This window comes from Maylandia zebra, linkage group LG20 (assembly GCF_041146795.1).
Source record: "Maylandia zebra isolate NMK-2024a linkage group LG20, Mzebra_GT3a, whole genome shotgun sequence".
NCBI classification, from domain to species: Eukaryota; Metazoa; Chordata; class Actinopteri; order Cichliformes; family Cichlidae; genus Maylandia; species Maylandia zebra.
The window spans coordinates 26,922,083-26,940,971 of NC_135186.1; the positions used below are offsets into that span (position 1 = coordinate 26,922,083).

Genomic DNA, 18,889 nt, shown 5'->3' on the forward strand with positions numbered 1-18,889 from the left:
ACTGGGATGCACTGGCCACTGAACCACAAATATCCCCAGACAGCCAACAAAGCAGCTCTGTGAGGCTGCATGTAAGCACATCAGCATGCTAAGACAGTGCAAATATACAGATTAGGAGCAGGTATGCTAATGTATAAGCATGTAAACATTTGTGAATTAGTACTAAAGGGAAGTGGAACTGAGGCTTTTGAGCATCACATTGCTTTTAGAAAGATATAGTACAGTAGTGCTGCTGACTTACATCTCAAAATAACTCTTATTCATCTTATGCTGGGCATAAGTGCATGTTCATTCTCTGTCTGAAGCAAGCCAAGCTAGCTCCTCTCCCTTTAAGCAAACTTTCTTCTGATTGGTTGCCACTTCCAAACACTTCTGCATTCACAGGCAGAGCTGACATGATTGTAGAATATCTGCTCTTGCTGGCATCATTCAGATCCAAGAGTAGAAAAAAACATTGTAAGAAACTGAGCATTCAGAGCAGACTGAAGATTATTCTGGTCTCCTTGGGATTATATACATATAATGCTGACCTCATTATTTATTTTGAGCATTTACTGTTTTGACAGTAGAAGAAAAACCACAATAGTTCCCATTAAAACATTTAATGTCATTGACAGAATTATGCTAAGAAGAAATCAGGGATCATTAAGTCAGTAGACAACACAAACACCTAGCTTTGACCCGCAGCCTTTACTAAGCTAAAAAGCAAGTTTTCAGATGTACTTAAACAAGTCTTTCAAAGCCCAGTTTAACCAAACCCAGTTACACTTATTTGTTGCTCAGGAATGAATAACTGATTTTTGGCATTGATAATAGTTTTGTACAGAGCAATTTTAACTGTTGTGCAACCAAACAGAGTTTGGATTACAAAGAAGAAAAAGCAAAAGATAAGAATGGAAATGGATTTAACCAGAAGGAAGATCAGTTTGGCCTTCACGGAGCCCCTAATCCAGCCAAATCCCAGTTAACTAGCCCAGGTGTTTAGGATTACCCCCCTTCACACAGGGGGAGGGCAGCTTAACAAGGTTTACATAGCTTCCAATATCCACTCTTATCACAAGCCCTCTGCAGGAGCTGGCTGATCCCACTGGGAAATGACCAGGAACCCAAACCCCTGAGCTTAGCATTTTAGCTATATCTGCCTATTACTAGAGGATGTGAAGTCTGCACTGGAAAGGAGGACAGTGACACTGCAGAATTCCCAGAAATGGAAGATGAATGGAAAATGTGGAGAAGAAAACAGAATGCAATATGGTCACCGTGCAAACATCACTAACAGCAATAATACCACCACTAACAAAAGTCTCATATGCACATACTATAAGCAAGCATATAGTTTCTGAAGTTTAGCTTTAATAAGACTGTACACACAAACTGCGCAGAGCATACACAAGGCAAAAAACTCACAAACACAAATTAACTAGAAATTTAGGGATGTTGTGGCTCAGGAGATAGGGCGGGTCATCTACCAATTGCAAGGCAAATGGTTTGATTCCTGGCTGCTCCACTTTGCATGTCAAAGTGTCCACGGGCAAGATACCGAACCCCAAATTGTCCTTGATGCATCCATCAACTGTGTGCATATAGCATTAAAAGGCTGTGCGATTGTGGTTTGTAGTCTGAGTGTTCACAGAGAGTAGAAAAGCACTGTTTAAATTACCAGTCCGTTTGCCAGTCTCCAGACAAGTACCTGCTCTCATGGGCTCATTCAGACTTTATAGATTCTGTGATGATGAACCGAATCAGACATGCCTTGAGCTAAATACCCACAATGACAGCATTCAGTAAACTTTAGAAAAAACACATAATATTTTAGTAGTTTAAACAAGGTTTGCTCAGTATTTTAGTCGTGGTCGTCATTACTTAAACATCGCAGAACAGCATGAAAAGTAATTTAATGAGCATCCTGAGGATACACAATTCAATAACTGTAGGACAGAGATGACTAAAACAAGAGGCAATTATGTGAATGTATTCACAGATTCAGAGATTCTGTTCTCACTTAAATTGAAAGAGTTGTGATTCAAAGGTTCAGGCTATGCTTTTGTTGCACATTTGCTTGCCGATCCCAAGAGAAAATGTTGTTTAGTCCACAGACTTGGATTATGCTGTCTGAGCGACATGTCGGATCATCATACATCATTAGCAACTCCTACCCTCAACAATCTGTTTCAACCATCTGTAGCTTCCCAAAACCAACTATCCAGTATTCCAATATTTTCCTCTAGTTACAGGTATAGTCTGTATATAAAAAGTTAATCTAGCCACCATGAAGTCACCCACTGGTTTGTGAAGATCTGTTTTTTGGTGTTTTTCCAGTTGATAAGTTTAAAAAGTCATTTGTTAGTCTCTAAATCATGAATCATTTTATCATCTTTCTGGAAACCATAATGTATAAGGTGAACATCATTCTGTATTCAACTAGATTTTGAGGCCATGATAAAAATTAATTAATTAATTAATTTAAAAAAAAAAAAAAAGGGCCATTTTCCCATAGACTTTCTACAATTGGACTTCTAAATGCATCCAGATCGATCGGCCTTCCCGGCCATCACAAAGTTTGTTTTGAGATACCATAATCCGACAAACTGCTTTTGGTGTTCTGAAAAAACAATTAACAATCAATCGTTCAGATATAATGTTTGGATCTATGAGATATAGAGATATATATATATATATATATATATATATATATATATATATATATATATATATATATATATATATCTATATCTATATATATATATATATATATCTATATATATATATATATATATATCTATATATATATATATATATATATATATATATCTATATATCTATATATATCTATATATATATATATATATATATCGAGAGAGAGAGAGAGAGAGAGAGAGAGAGAGAGAGAGAGAGAGAGAGAGAGAGAGAGAGAGAGATGGATAGATATGTATATAGTAGCTCTGTAGTGCCAAAGTTATGTGCCATTGCTATATCTACAAAAATAAATAAATAACACATTACAATGTTTTGCTTTGCATTTTTAAATAGGACTTAAAAGTGATTTATTTAATTTAGAGAAGTTGTGCAGAAAAAGACAAAATCATGATTTTGGCTATCCAGCAGTTTAGGTCTCACCATATTTGTGTGTTAGCGTAACATTTGGCAATTGTTTGGTCATTTAAAAAGTTATAGCTATAAAACAGAGTGGAAATTTTTCAAATTGTCAAAACAGACTGACCATCTGCTCAGTAACCTTATAAAAGCTGAGCATCAACACAACGATGAAAATTAAAAAAAAAAAAAAAATACCAGCGTTTTCCAGCAGCAGCATTATTCTTGTAATGATATGCCATGTTTCACAGGTCTGTTGGGGAGTTTAGCATCTGTGCAGCATTCAGCAGGGGAATACAGAAACCCGGGACAGTTGTGGCTTATTTTGCCAAGTTTCCACAAACACATTTAGAGTTGCAGGAGGTCCTCAAGACCCTCCAGTGATTTATATTTGGTGAGAACAATATAAATTCTTCCCAGGAGCCTGGCTTCTTTCTCCTTACAGATTGTGTTCCAGGGTAAGAGCAAGAGAGGCTGTTTGAAGAAGTGTTTTTCAATAGACGAGGTATTAATCACAACAAATTATCCGTCCTATTGTCAGGTTTCTTGGTGCCAAATCTTTGTGGTAATTAATATTCATTATGACAGAAACTCAAAGAATCCCTTATTTCATCATCCTATTAATGTTCCCATCTGGAGAATCAGTTCACTTTATCTTTCCGGTCTGCAATGCTGCCGACTCTTACGCTTATACTTTGGGACACACACGCGTACAGGTTTGCACAGTCACACTTTCGTCTCAAGTCAAATTTGCATTCAAATTGATGCAGTTATTTCTCCAGGCTACACTTGGGTGCGAGAGAGCAGAAGCAGATATTAGGCTAAAAGTGTCTCAAATGTTACATAACTGCCATGTTGTGATATATAATGTCTTTACCGACACTGACAGGCAGCAGCTTGCTGTGTGTTTAGGGTTTTAATACAACAGCCTTAACTTCTGAAACTGTAAAACTAACTATACAACACATGCACAGTACTCGAAATCCTCCAGGCAATTTATGAGTTGAAAAATAAAATGAAATGGATATTTTTGCCAAAATTACTTACAAATTTAGTCATCTTTAGACATGACAGAGTTGTGATACCAGTAACATTTGAGAAACAATGACAATGAACAACAGATAACTAACTTAACAGCTAGCAAACTGTTGGAATTCAGCTGAAAAGCAGGAAAATAGTCAACACAAATGTGTTTTAATTAAATTACTCTCTCACAGTCCCATTGTCTCTTTGTTGTGAGCTAAAGAAAATGAAATAAACATCAAAATTAAGAAATCCTGGCCCACAAACTACAATAGCCCATGTCTGTCAAAGCAATGTTTAAAAACCCACCCATAAAAGTCACTGGGAGCCTTCCAGTAGACACATAGACAACAAAAGCTAAATGCGATGGTCTCTCTGGAAACCCCACTGCCTTTGCCATGGAAATAAACATGTCAGAATCAATACACTCTTTGGTTCAGTCCAGGGGATGATCCTCTGAAGGCTTGAGAAAAATGTACAGGGCGTTCAGTAATGCCGCCCTGGTAATTGCCTCATGCCTAAGATGAAAAAGATTGTGTTTTTCATTGAGAGGTTCTTTCATTCTTTTGTGTTGAGGAATCACATTTGTTGGGAACAAGTTAAGGCAGCATAGAATGAAGCCGGCGCTTCGAGACAAGGATTAATAAACAAAGTCAAAACAACAAAACCAAAGACGAGAGATATGTTGGGCAATGCTCAGATGTTTAAACAGTTTCCTCTGGGGAATGTGTCAGTTGGAATATTGCTGTCTTGTAGCTCTCCTCTGGTTTAAGCACTTGAGCATATTAAAGCCACAAATAGCTCAAGTCTGTGTTCAAACACACTGACATTTGTGGAATATTGAATCCAGTGACTACTCTGGATGAAACCAAGTCATACAATAATAAAGCATGTTTTCTCTCCCTGATTCCACTTTCCATTTCTTGCTTACATGGCATGCTCAATAAAACTCTAACCCCCACCATGCGTCAGACTTCTAAATCCCTGCATGGATTGTGACATGCCCTTACTCAGAAAGGCACAATTTGGAATTTTTTATTTTGGCATGATGGAACGTTGCGGGGTAAATTAAATGGGATTTTCTGTAATTGTATTCAATTCGCTGGATAAAACACGCTCCTGTCCTCAGAAGCGGTGATTAAGAAAGTTACTCCAAAAGCAGGCTCCATATTTAAGTCAAAGCAGCCAGCTTAATGCTGCTGGCTGTGGAGGTGAGACTTTGTCAGAGGTGCTTTTCCTCCCTGATTTATTAGAAAGCCCTGGGATAAGCAGTGTATTTAGCTGGGCCAGCTCAAGGGGGGTGTTAGCAGGAATAAGACTCAGAGGGGAGAGAGCGCGAGTGTGTGGGAGAATTGTAGGGCCGAAGGTGTGTAGTTCAAACATAGGGTAATGTTGACTTTGAGTATTGAGACCCTAGCTGTTTGCTTTGCCCCAAACCTGCCCGCCCCCTCAAACCCATCAACTTTCCTTCAAATACAGAAATAGACTGATTGGAGCTGGGACACCCAGAGGTGTAGCTTTACTTGTGCCGCCTGCAGTCAACTGTGAAATAATCGTCACAAATACGGAGCGAGAGATGCATTCAATAAGCGAAAGTAATAAAATATTCGGCCGTGTTTTCCTGACAGAATGATTTCGGTGCAATATTTGAACATTTGTGGTGAAGGATTAGAAACAAAACATTCCTCCTGACAAAGCCATTTTCCGATGAACTCCTTGATTTTCATGAGCCTTTTGCGACAGAAGAGGAAGGGTGCTGGGTTCAATGCCATAAAAATGTGTTCTTGGGATCACAGTGTTTGTCATACTGTGTATAATTACAAAGAAAAGTATTGTAATTATCCATCTTAGAACCACACTTACACTATAGTTTGGGTTGCGGTTGAGCAGGATGGGGTTAAGGTCAGGATAATTACTTTAGGTACAGAGCAGCTGTCAGAATGGCTGTAGCGCCTCTTTTATCTTCACCGTTGTAAATGATCCATATGATGTTTAACTCACAAGCCAACTATTTGTTGTGAAGCAAAGCAACTGGTGTGGAAAAACCAGCAATCATTTCTTCTCCATTGATTTGTGCTTGTAAAACACAAATGTGCATTTTCTGTATTAATAAAAGGATCCGGGCATGTTTTAAAATATTTTTAAAAAGTACTCCGATTTGAATAATGTGTGTTTTATACGCTTTTCCCCTAGAACCGTGTATTTACTTCCTTATTTGGGTGAAAAATGATTAGAATTATATCAACACCCTTGACCTCAGAGAAAAATACAAAATCTCTAATTATGTAAATAATAATCATTTTAGAAGTTGGAAACATTTTACAGTCCACTCTCACTGTCTGTGCAACAGATGCGCTTTGTTTGCAAAAAAAAAAAAAAAAAAGAATCACACTGTTACACACAGAACCACAACCTTTCAAATTACTTCCAAAATGTCCAAAGAATAAACAAAAATGTTAGTCACTACGACATATACTGGAGGATGTCAAAATGCTCAGGAGAATCTCGACAAAGAGCCCAAGGTGTTAATCCAGCCTCTAGAGTCTTTAGCTCATTATCCGACCAAACACCAAAGGAAAACGTGCACATTTAATGTTGTATACAGCACATTTCCCACACTAATGTAAGGCTTTGTGATTCTTTCCTGTAACCTGGGAGTCACCAACGCAGCACTCTGGAAAAGCTGTAGCTACTGAAGTTGTGCTGGGGCAGCAAAAAAGTAGACCTCGAAAAAAAAGAAATCGTTTTGATGAAATGCAGACGTCAACATTAACACAAAATTTAGCATCTCGCCACCCTTCTTGCCCAGATCTCCTTTCAGCTAATGAAGGGACACAGTGTTGGCTGTCCAGCAAACCTCTAAAAAGTTGTGAATAAAAATATCCACTGCTTCCATTCGGGATATTTACACTCATCCTTCACACACTCTTAATGTTTAGGAATCATGACCACTGACTGATCCTGTGCTTTCAGAAACTGTGATCACAACTTCAAAACCCTGCGGGTCCCTCCCTGCTTATGTCCACCAATCATGAAGCCTCAGATTAATGTGAGGGTAAAAACGTACAAGAACCTACAAGATAAGTTTCAGCACCCAAGTCATGTTAACATGAAAGACATGAACTGTGTCCAACACCCTTAATTTATTTAGACATCTAGACACTTCATTTCTTATTGCTCAGGGCCACTCACCATCTGTTATGTCTATTAGGAGCACATAATAACACAACAAGGGTAGACTGACTGACCCTTATAGTGCTGCTGTATCCCGTAATGGTGTGCTACACCATTTTTTACACTGCCTAATGTTAGAGGTTGTTATATATATTAAAGGTGTTAATTTTTTAAAGTCTGGTTCTTTGCAAAAGAACAAATCTTTTCTTGCATTTCTTTTTTTTATAACAACAGCACAAAAAAATAACACATCTGCATTTTGTACAACAGTGTAAAGAGCGAGTAATCCTCTGATTATTTAAGATATCTAATCTAATGTGTGCCTGTATTATGTGAATTATTCTAATTCCTTTTCTAAGTCTTTAACAATCTCTTTTCACCCTCTTAATCCAAATTAATGTGCTCTTTACTTGTTATTACCATAGGTAAGAAAAAATGATCCTCTGATACTAGTTGATATTAAAAATTCATATTGGGATAGGCATGTATTTGCATTTCTTTATTGATACCAACTTCACTTGGTCATACGGACAAAAACTTCAAACAGCACAGCCCCTCCCCTTCACTAGCAGCTGAACAGGTGAACAGCAGCACAACAAACAAGGCAAAGGATCTTAAAGACACACCATGGCCTTCATGACCAATTTTATGACTTCAGTAAAGCTCTCAACATCAACAACACTGACGTATTAAACACTAATCATAAATGTTAACCTGGCGAGCGCACATATTGACATTAGCCTTTTAACTATTAGCAATTATCCAAATTACCCACCCCCAACTGTTAAATTATCATTAAGGCAGCGGCTGGCGGCTATGGCTAATAATAAAACGATAATGTTAATGAGAGAGCTGGGGGGGGGGGGGGGGGGGGGGGGGAACTATATTAGTCCCATTTTAGTTTAACCAGATAATTATTTGTGACTAACAAGTGTTATTTTTTTCCTTTAGTCACATGTTGAAGTAAAGAACAGTCTACCGGAAATTAGACAGCAAGAGTGGCAGTCTACCAACTTTTTGATCAGCAACGAAAATATGGTGCCAAGTCACCAGAAGCACAGGAAATACACAGGGCTGTAGCTGAATACATTTGGACAAACCAGCATTGTTCTAATCTAATCTGATATTTTTCTGGGCAATCGGTACAGAGTTTGAAATTTTAGTATCGTGACAACCCTCCTACACGGTGAGCTTCTCCATTACGCCAACAGCTGAAACGATGTATAATGGATACGTATTTGGGGTTCATTACAACATTTCAACTACTCAAGCCAACTCGTACACAATCTTTCTGTGTAATTCTTCCATCTGTTCGCTCCTTCATGAGCATTTCAGAGTGTCTGCGCCTCATAGCATACATAAAGACAACCGCAGCGATGAGCCTGGAGACTGCAGAGTAAAGAGCAAGTGGATTCACCTCGTGTCATTTATAAAACATATCTCAAGGTAGCTCAAGCGCAGGCTTTGTGATAAATAATGTCTTTTCTCTGTGATTTTGTTCATAGGCCAAGCATCTGGTGTCTTTACTTTAGCATGTGTGGCCTTAATAGACTATGACTCACAGACCTCCGGACCACCTCCAGAAGGAAAACACTTATTACAGTAATTAAGTGAATCATAGAGTAATACTAAGAGAGAACAGAGAAAGAGAGAGACTGACATGACACTCTGTTAAGTGTCAGAGGTCTAATACATACATACACCTCTGAATAAATGAGCAGAGCTTGTAACAGATCTCATTAGGAGCCCACTGACAAGAAATTAATCTGTTCTCTTCAAGTGATTTTTCAACCGTCTTGGAATGTGTCCTCAACTGTTAATGACTTCTTGGCCTCATGCAGGATATTTTATATGCGGGAAGGGTGGCACTTAGTCCAGCTGTATACCTTATATTTATGCAGCCAGAGCTAACTGACATGACACTCTCCACTCGGCACACAGCAATTGGTGGTTCATGCCAGATACAGTACCAACTTTAAAGATGGTAACATAGCAATTACAGCACAAGTGTGATATTTTTAGTTGTTTCCTGTCAAACTGAGGGATAAAGTGAATGGTTCTCTGTGTAAGCCATGAAGCGGGCATTAACTGCTAAAAGTTCAGAAATGTGGACTTTAGTGGGCTGGAACTCACTGGACATATATACCTCATTTCAATCCTGACCATGCGCTCCTATCAAGCGTTTAAGGGGCCACCGAGTCACAGCACCTACTGTATCTCAAATCAGATGGCAGATTTTACAGTCACATAATTACAAAAAAGACCAAGTTTTCCACAGAAAGAAAATGAGTAACCAGGGTAATGACTATACTTTCAAAGTGCTAAAGGAGATGGGAAAAGAAAGTCTTTAACATTTCAATGAATAATTGATTGGCAAAGTAACTGACAATTAACTTTTTGAATCAAATTATTAGAAAATAAACAAGGCGACCCGTGTTCAGCCCAAAACCGATTAAGATAAAGCGACTCTCGGCGGCTCCCTTGTCGCATGTTTGATTTGGCTGAGAGACATGCTGGATGACCTTCCTGACGCAACCCCAGAGGGGGTCTAAGTCAAGCTTTTACTTGCCAAGTGAAAGTCTCACCCACTACAGCAAGGAGCCAGTTTCAAAGCCTATTAAGATATTTTCTTAATAACTGTTCCGTTCCAGGTGGGTCTGCATCTTATTACTTAGATACATTGTTATTTTCTCTTTTTCTCATTGTTCTGGTCATGAAAGGTCAGACAAAGTTTTTAAAATCAAATACACCCACAGTTTTTAAATCAGGCCAATAGTCCAAACACAAATGTGAGATTAACACGATAAGCTCTAAATGCTCACGTGTAAAAAGATGGTATTTCTGCTTTGTGAGACAAAATTTAAAAACAGAAAAAACAACTGAAATGTAATCATTAAAACCCACCAACTATTTATTAAAGCCACCACATATTTACTCAACTGCAGCCTTGCAAAATGATAGATGAGAGCATACCTGTTTTTTTTTTAAGCATATTCACTTTATTTTCTTTTTTTTGGTTTAGATTAAATCATAATCATAACAGTTACTGATCAGTGAAGCACTGCACTTTGTGTGGCAACTCCTGCAATATCACTTTAGAAAAACATAATATAAATCAACATTTCTACCATCTAACACTCAGTCGCTACAAAATTACAGCAAAATCCCATCAAAAACCTGCCCATGTCATTATTATACATGTGATTATTCAGCTATGGCCTCATTTAATTGGAAATACAAATCAAGATTCTTGGGGCTATAATAATGGTTTGTTGTGGCACCAGCAAGAACACTACACTAAAAGGACTGAAGCACTATAAAGCTCCAATGATTAGTTGAGTAATTGCAAGTTAATCAACAACAAACTAAAGTAATGAAACAACTTATTTTAACTTTTAAATGTAAAGAATTTACAGTTCCTGCTTTCTTCCTCTTCTATGTCTTTGGAGTTTGTACTACTGGTTACACAAATTAAGCTCCTCTGCATTTTTTGCAATTTGTTGACATTTTATAGACCGAATGATAAATAGAAGAGATAACTGATAGATTAACTGACAGTGAAAATCTTAGATGCCTCTTTGATTGATAGTGCAGTGATTAAGCCACAAAGAACAGTATACACTATCAGGGTCTGCAATAAATTTATATCTAGAGTTCACCGGAGGTGACTAAATACTTCAGTGGGTCATATGGTTTTTCCCATGCCTCTGTTCATTTAGGAAGTCTCACATTCATCAGTGAAGTCATCCCCCTTTCTACCCAGAATGCACTGGCCAGAAATAAATAACCTTTTTTCATTTGGATTCCTTGATGTATTGGGTTGGATTTTTCCATTACTAAGCAGAATAAGAGCATTTCCTTTAACTTCCAGCAGTCTCTAAAGCTGGCGCTCACCATCAGGAATGTAAACACACACAGTCTGTAAACAAGGCTCTCTCTAACCCCCAACCCCCCTCGACAACGCTGACCACCGCAGACCAGCCTAATGACGTCCCTCCCTGACCCCGCCAAACTTTCAAAGACAGACGCAGCCCCATTATTGAGCTCAGGGGTCGCAGGAGGGAACCCAGAAGAGGGTGAAAGCTGAGAAAGGACAGTGTAGCGTTACAGACACAGAGATGACAGGCCCTCTGATATCTTCTCCTGAATCCTCGAGTCCCCAATCAGTGAGTAATGGAACAGAAAAACAAATGTGGGCTCTGGGAGGTTAGTGGATTAATGATATAAGAGTCGCTGCAGCTGGCTCAGGGACGATACTGAGGTTCCTCAGTGAGCCATCAGCACTTGTGAAGGGGGCTCTAGAGGTGAGTCAAAGACTCGGGGGGTCAGAATACCGTCAGCGCTGACTCAATCCTCCCCCGAAACCAACGGGGATGTTGTCAGCACAGAGAACAAAGGCCAGCGACAGGGTGAGAGGGAGCAAGGGGAAGAGATAGGGAGCAGGAGAGGGAGCTTTCTAATTTTAACCACAATGCCACAGTTGAGAGAAGCATCACAGGGCTCATTTGGAACATATTGTTCAAATTAAAGCCTTGATAAATAAACAAGCCTCAAACAAGCACAGCGCTCTGTACTCCTGAGTGTGAGGGTTAGAATGTTTCTTTTATACCAGCGGACACTGGTGTGGCATACAAAGCCATTACCCTCAAAAGTTTGGGAGATTTCAACCACATTTTTCCCCATCCTCTATTGTACCTGAAATCTATAGCTTTGTCAGCCCTGCAACCATTTGAAATTAGGGGACAAATGGTGCTCACAAGAGCCTCACCAGCTGCTGATAAAGTGATTTTCTGCTCGAGGAAGGCAGAAAAGGTGCTTTGACAGAGGGGCTTCAGTAGCTGATGGGTTCCCCTGGGCAGCAACAGAGAATCTGCAGTGTCTACAGGTTATGGTTTTGTGGTTCTGTGACCTGACATTCATACTGCCTATAACATCCACAAAAAGAGTAACCATTCATAATATACATGTAAATTCAATGATGATAGAAGGCAGTTTAACAAACATAAGTGGGTACAAACTTGATTAAAAGCAAAAATTATGAGCATACTTTTGCCATGATCTTAATCTGTGCAGCCATTTTTGTCAGAGTCTTTACGCGCTCCTACATTTGGAAGTATATAATGATTTTTTTATTCATTTTCACACATCTTATTTCACCAAATATCAACTTCACTTGACCACACATCGCAGCACATCTGGTTTGTGCTGCAGTCAGTCCTCACATTACAGTATAAAGTTAGATCCACTGGATAAACTGTTGATGCAAACGTCTGTTTCTTCATTGTGTTCTGTTACATTTTTCTTATAATGGCAAATCAGTCAGTGCCAAATTTTTTACCAGAGCAGATAAGGAATGAGAGCGAGACTATATGATGAAACATATAGTCTCATCATATAGTCCAAATACACAGGGCAATGGCAGCAGTGGCTGAAAATAGGTTTTGGTGCAGCTATGCTTTTCAAAACTCGACTGAGACATTGGCAATGCTCTCTGCAACACTCACTTTGCAAAATGCAAAGCTGGCCATGTCAGCATATCAATTCTGAGGAAACTCCTGGTCAGATATTAAAAAAATATATACATCTACAAGCTGAAGAGTATATCCTATAGCCTGAAAGGACCCAGAGCTAACATTATGAAATATTATGAAACAGTAAATCCAAGGACGATGATGATGATGATGAAACTTTTAGTACATCATCGGCAGCTTCATCGACATCATCTTCAGATAATTAGGTAGTTGGGCAGGTTTTGTCAAAGTAACTGAGCTCGTTTTCATTGTGTTGGCATTTTTGCACTGCATTTCTTATCATGCATGCTATTTACAGGAAACAAATACATCATGTGAGATTGACAGCCCACCACTACCAATAAGACCGTAACATTGCATACTATAATATTAAACAGTACTGCAACAGTGATGTCAACAGACGCTGTCACACAGAGACCAGGGCACCTGATATGGTTTGTAAAATGTGACAAATTACAATATTTTTCATTTAAGAAGTATGGACTTATTTTCTAGGAGAAGACAGGACAAAGAAAAATGCACCACTGCGTGAACGATGCCCAACCCCACTTATATGTCTCTGAGAAAGGTCAATCAGTGTATGTATAGGAGTGGTCACTACCAACATTTGTTTTTCTCTTAGGTTTTTTTTATTATTATTATTATTATTATTGCCTTTTGTTTGCTTTGGTCTCATATAAATTGGTGAAAGTGTTAAGGTTTAGAATATTCTGTGAAGAAAAAATATATTATAAAAAGGTAGATGGAATATAATTTTTCATTGATGTCACTTATTTTTATGGACATTTTGGTTGTTGAAAAACTATAAATAATGACTGAAATAAAAGTCATTATCATCATCATCTGACAGCTGAGCTACAACGTTGTGCTAAGCAAAGGCAACAAGTATTCAGATGTAGCCTTATATTTAACATATAGGTATGAAAATGGGATCCAACTATCCAAAAGGAATAAGGGTGCTTCCCAGTATACCCCACCTTTTAATTGTGAATTAGAATCCTACATGTGAAGCAGCTAACTTCTTATTTTTTCTGAACAGAAACACAGCTAACAGGGAAATATTCTTCACCATTTTAACAAAGAAGCACACCCTGGCAAATATGCAGTTCATTATAAAAAATAATTACCAAGGGAAACAGACTGATTAAAAGCACATAAAAAGTCTCCTTGAGAGGGAAAGTCAGATTTCTTAAGGTGAGAATCTTTGACACTCTGTTGCAGACTGAAAAATGTCTTGCTTTTATATTCCATCAGCCAGGATGAAAGTGAGCAACTGTCCAGAACGAAGCCCCGCTGAATCACCTCGGGTCGCAGCTTGGGCCAGACAGCTTTGACTTTATGTGTGTCTGTAAATATGGCACTCACTCTGCAGCCAACTTGCCCCCAAAATGAGATTAAAATGTTTGTATCAAGCAACATCTTGGCCACAAAGAAATCAGGGAATTAGAAAAACTAGACACAATAAAAGCCTGATCTGTTCCCAGTTTTTAAGCGATTCTCCGGCTATAATGGATTCTCATTTTTGTAAGTGAAAGCACTTTTGCCTTGTAAGTGCAATCATTAATATCCAGTCTAAAAATCACTCATCGCAGTCATAGACATTCACCCACAGATCAAAGTCAATTTTGTTATTCATACTGCATTGCTCTTGGACAGAATTGTTATCAGGAGTTTTCACCACTCAAGTAATGCCAAGATAATAATCTCTCTGCTCTCTCGGCTGCTCTGTAACAACATGTATAGTGGTATTGGAGCACCACTTGTCAGGCAGATGCATTGCGAGTGTGTCTGCTGAGTGGTACAGTGAAGCCGGATTGGTCCCCTCCACCCACTCATCAGCGAATGACCGAGGGCTACCCCGAGGCTCAACCTGCCTCAGAGTCTCTGATCATAATGAGAACACAACTATCTGACACTGCATGCCTGTTGCAGAGAGTGAGGAGACAGACTGAGACAAGCTCGGCTCTTATCAGCACCAGAGTATTTTTGCTTAGGAAAAGGAAGATGTTTAAAGCTTAGAAGCTCGTCTGCTTTCACCGGGCTTGCTAATAAGCAGGTAGGATAAATTAGCGATTGATAAATTAGTCAGCAAGTGACTCATATTCCAATGTCCTTTATTCATTTAAAAAAAAAAAAAAAATTAAAAAAAAAAAAAACACAAAGAACCTCAGTCAGAACAGAAAAAAAAAAGTATTTTCTTCGTAGTTGACCTGAATACATAGTCTAGTCGCAGGCTGTTAAAAATTACTTTGCCAAAAATTGTGCTCAGCACCTTGGCACACAAATAGGGACTTTTGTGCATACTTGTTTTAAGGCACATCCAGTCTCTGAGGGGCTAAGCGTAACCACCCAACAAATACCACTGCAGGAGCTCGTAAGGACTCTGGGGCAATACAGAAACCATGCAGCCTAAGAAATAAGAGTGAAGATGATGAAAGAGAAATGCCACCGTGGTGTCAAAACGCTGAAGCCAAATGACTGGCCACGTTCATAGGAGACAGCGCCACAGTCTCTGTCCGCTTGTCTTTTTCTCCCCCTTTTTCCTTTCTGCTAAACAGCAAACTCTAAGAGAAGTTCAAGGCCAAAGGGGTAGGCAGAAATAAAAGCTCCATTTAAATGGTTCTTTCATGTGGCTTCACATACAGTTTCAAAGACTTGTACAAATTACCATGCACTGACACAGCCCATATACTGTCTCCATCCCAGTTGCGCATATACATGCACTGACATTTGCAAGCTTACCCAGACCTGCAGCACATTCAACCTTCCATCAAGTAACAAAAGTGGGCTGGACAGGATGGGAGGAAGGGGCGAAGGGGGCAGAGGGTAGCTGTGCACATCTTTTTTTTTTGTTGTTTCAAAAATATAATTAGCACACTGGCTGACAGGGAGCTTTCTGATATGGTCAGTGTAATGCAGTCGTTGCTTCTGGGTGACAGAGAAAAAGCACAGCCACTTCATTAAGTGCAAAGGAAAGGAAGCGAGGACAAAGCAAACAAAGCAAGAGTTGTGTGAAAAAGGAAAGGGGCAAGCGAGCGAGCTGGGGGATTTCTGCTACCCTTCCATCTTGCTCATCGTGTAGACTCAGGCAGCACCTCTAGGTAAGCCACCCCATGACTTGGGCCTCATATTGCCAAGGCTGCTCGGTTCCCACAGTGTGTCAGGGCCTGCATGTGGCCTTCCTCCCTGCTTGGGCAGCCCTGCGTCTTTAGACCCCCAGGCACCGGAGCAGAGGTTACACCAACACAGCCAGCAACAGCAGCATGTCAGCCCCACACCAACCGTTGCCTTGGTGCCGCTGCATTAGCAAAGAGCTCCTGACTCTGTTCAAGGGAAAGTGATTTGCCATGACGTCTACGGCTCCCCACTTTTCGTTCTCTTTTTCTCGCTTGTTGCTGCTCGCTCACTAAGAAACCTCCTCTCTCCCAGTCTTCTCTCTGCACATTTAATCTCTCCCGTTTCCCCTGGTCTCATTTTTCCCCCTTCGTTGTCATTCTCTCCACCACATCCTCAAATCTTCCCTTTCACTTTTTTTCCCCCCAGAGTAATGACTGATGCCTAAAACACAGTGCCATGATTAGACTGACACTGATGAAAGACAACATCTGTCTTGAATAAATATTGAGCTGACAAATTATGCTCCCCCCCCCCATCATTGTTCATCTCAGTTTCTTCATTTTTCAAAATTGTTCCCAGCTTGCAGACTGAACAGTGCCAGAGTTGCCACCAACACCAAACACAATATTTATTTTCACTTCAGCACAAAAAATGCTCACAAATAGCGACAGAGCTAAACGCAAATAATATGTCACTGCAGAGCTGCACTGATAAACAGGAACTGGAGGAGAAACCCATCAAGTGGTCACTGCGTTTCACTCGATGACCAACAAACAGGTGCATGCCATTACAGACCAGCTCTCATACAGCAGCATTCCACAGCACAAGGAAGTGTGTAATCGATGTTGTGGAAAATAAAGTGAGAAAAAAGTAGTTCTAATTGCAAAATGTAAATATTGAGTTTTCCCACAAGTGGGGGCAGACCACCCAGGATGCAAAATAGTCACCCACCCCCTTTCTCTTTTTGCCTTGTCGACCGCCCGAGAGATGTCTTTTTGTGAGTGCAAAACATCTCCGACCACAATCAACACTCACACAGAAACCATGATGTGTCTTTGCATGCAAATACTTCTGGCAGCTCTGGCTTGGCATTTGCATTGTGGGAAAATTAGGTGATGAAAACCTTGAGGAGAAGGCTGAGTGGATCAGAAATTTAGTGTATAACACCATGTCTGCCTTGTTCCTGCAAGGTGCCAGACTTTTTGATTCAGACTGTTCCTGTCTGCTGTGAATAAATTCTCACAAGAAAAGAGAGCAAGAGGGCAGCCGGCTGGGCAGGACAACACTGTAGCTGCAGTGTCTGACAGAGACTCCTCCATGTGTATGTGTGTGTGTTACAGGCCAGTGTCAAATACTTGTCTGGACTGTGACAAATACCTCCCAGTAGCCTCACCACAACTACCTGCAAGATTAGAAATGAAACATAACTGTTGGCACTGCTAATGCTGTTTGAAGATCAAAAGCAACTGTTTTTCTGACAACAGCGAGCGTTCAGCGAAACTTAATTTAAGCCTTATTATGTTTCCACTATTTGTCTTGGCAGGTCTACGCAAATATATGCAACTGAGCACACTGACACAAGAGAAAAGCAGTCAAATGATTGCAAAATAAGCCGCTGAATCAACAGACGGCATCTGCTTGAATCAAACAGAGAATAATAGATGGATCAAAGTCTGGAGAAAAAAAAGAAAAACTTCACTTCTGCTCATTAAATTTCAAAGTATTCTACTTTAAACTTTGTTTTAACACGCATTTATTTAGGCACACGTTTGGATCTTTCCAAAGGCATGCAATAAATCTATTAATTAGGCACTCCGACATTCAACCAATTCACTCAAAATAGGAGGTATTTCGAGGTGAAAAGAAGGCACAAAAAACTTACCTTGAGTGGTTTTACTTCCTGAAGCTGACTGTTGGACAAAGGCGACCAGGCAGAAACCTACAAATCCAAGGCTCGCGCGTATCAAAGCGTGCATATACATGTTAACTTTCACTGTAGTTTAACACAAGCACTTTCTAAGATCTACGATGCGCAAGAACACATACGAGGGTGTGTGTGCGTGTGCTGTTGTTATTCCCTGTGAGCACCCCCTGACAGGACACTATGCGATCCTTTTTTCCCCTTTTAACGCCTGCTCATTTGAGTTTCAAGTGATCGGGGTTGAGGACAGCCCGACAACGCGGAGCGGAGGAAGGCTTTTCTGTTATCATGTTTCGAGCCAGACCGATGTCAATTTAAGAAAGGGTGAGAGAGAGAGAGAGAGAGAGAGAGAGAGAGGGAGAGAGAGAGAGAGCGGGGGAGAGAGAGGGGGAATGAAGGAGAAATGGAGAGATGGAGTGCAGTGGCGGGGTCTGAAGGGGGAGGAGAGAATAAGGAGCGTCCGTGCTGCGCTCCGGACTCCTCTTGCTGCTCCTTCTCTTTCCTGACTGGCTCTCAGTGCTTCGTTCCTTTTTCTTTTTTTTGTGCAGGAATTTACACACAGGTGTTGGCTGAGCTCAAGGTGGACAAGTTTTGCCGTGTGCACTGAGAGTGGGGCTCACAGGTCACCTGGCTGCTGCCACCTGCGCAAAAAAAGGGGGGGAAAGAAAGAAAGTTGCCGTCACGGCAGCGTGGTAAAATCATCGCCTTAAAGGGGGACAAGAGGGCGGATGGATTTATAAAAGACTCAGATGGAAAAAGTAATAGACCGGAGATTGCATTTTTGTTCTTATCCAGCAGACTGTACAGCCCATCTAGTCTCTCAAACAAACCAATAAACGCTTATTTACGGATCATGTGTGCAGCATCGACGTGATCTCGTCTGCTGTGCTGATAAAAGATTATAGTTGTCGTTTAACGATTTTACCGAGAGCACTTGTTGGCATTTAGAAATAGTCCAATCGAGACTAAAACACTGAATATTCTACAGCACTCTTAACAAAATTATTTGATATTCTTTATCCCATCTCGG

At 40.0% G+C, this 18,889-nt stretch overlaps 1 protein-coding gene across 2 annotated transcripts in view; it reads right to left on the reverse strand.

Annotated features, from left to right (window-relative positions):
* scube3 (signal peptide, CUB domain, EGF-like 3) overlaps window positions 1-18,308 on the reverse strand; it is a 75,249-nt gene extending 56,941 nt beyond the window's left edge. For both annotated transcript variants that reach the window (XM_076878695.1, XM_004546244.5), the window contains exon 1: window positions 17,821-18,308. In XM_076878695.1, the coding sequence (XP_076734810.1) occupies window positions 17,821-17,920 (100 nt within the window). In that variant the 5' untranslated portion in view covers window positions 17,921-18,308. The remainder of the gene's footprint in view (window positions 1-17,820) is intronic.
* Between the last annotated feature and the right edge of the window lie 581 nt (window positions 18,309-18,889).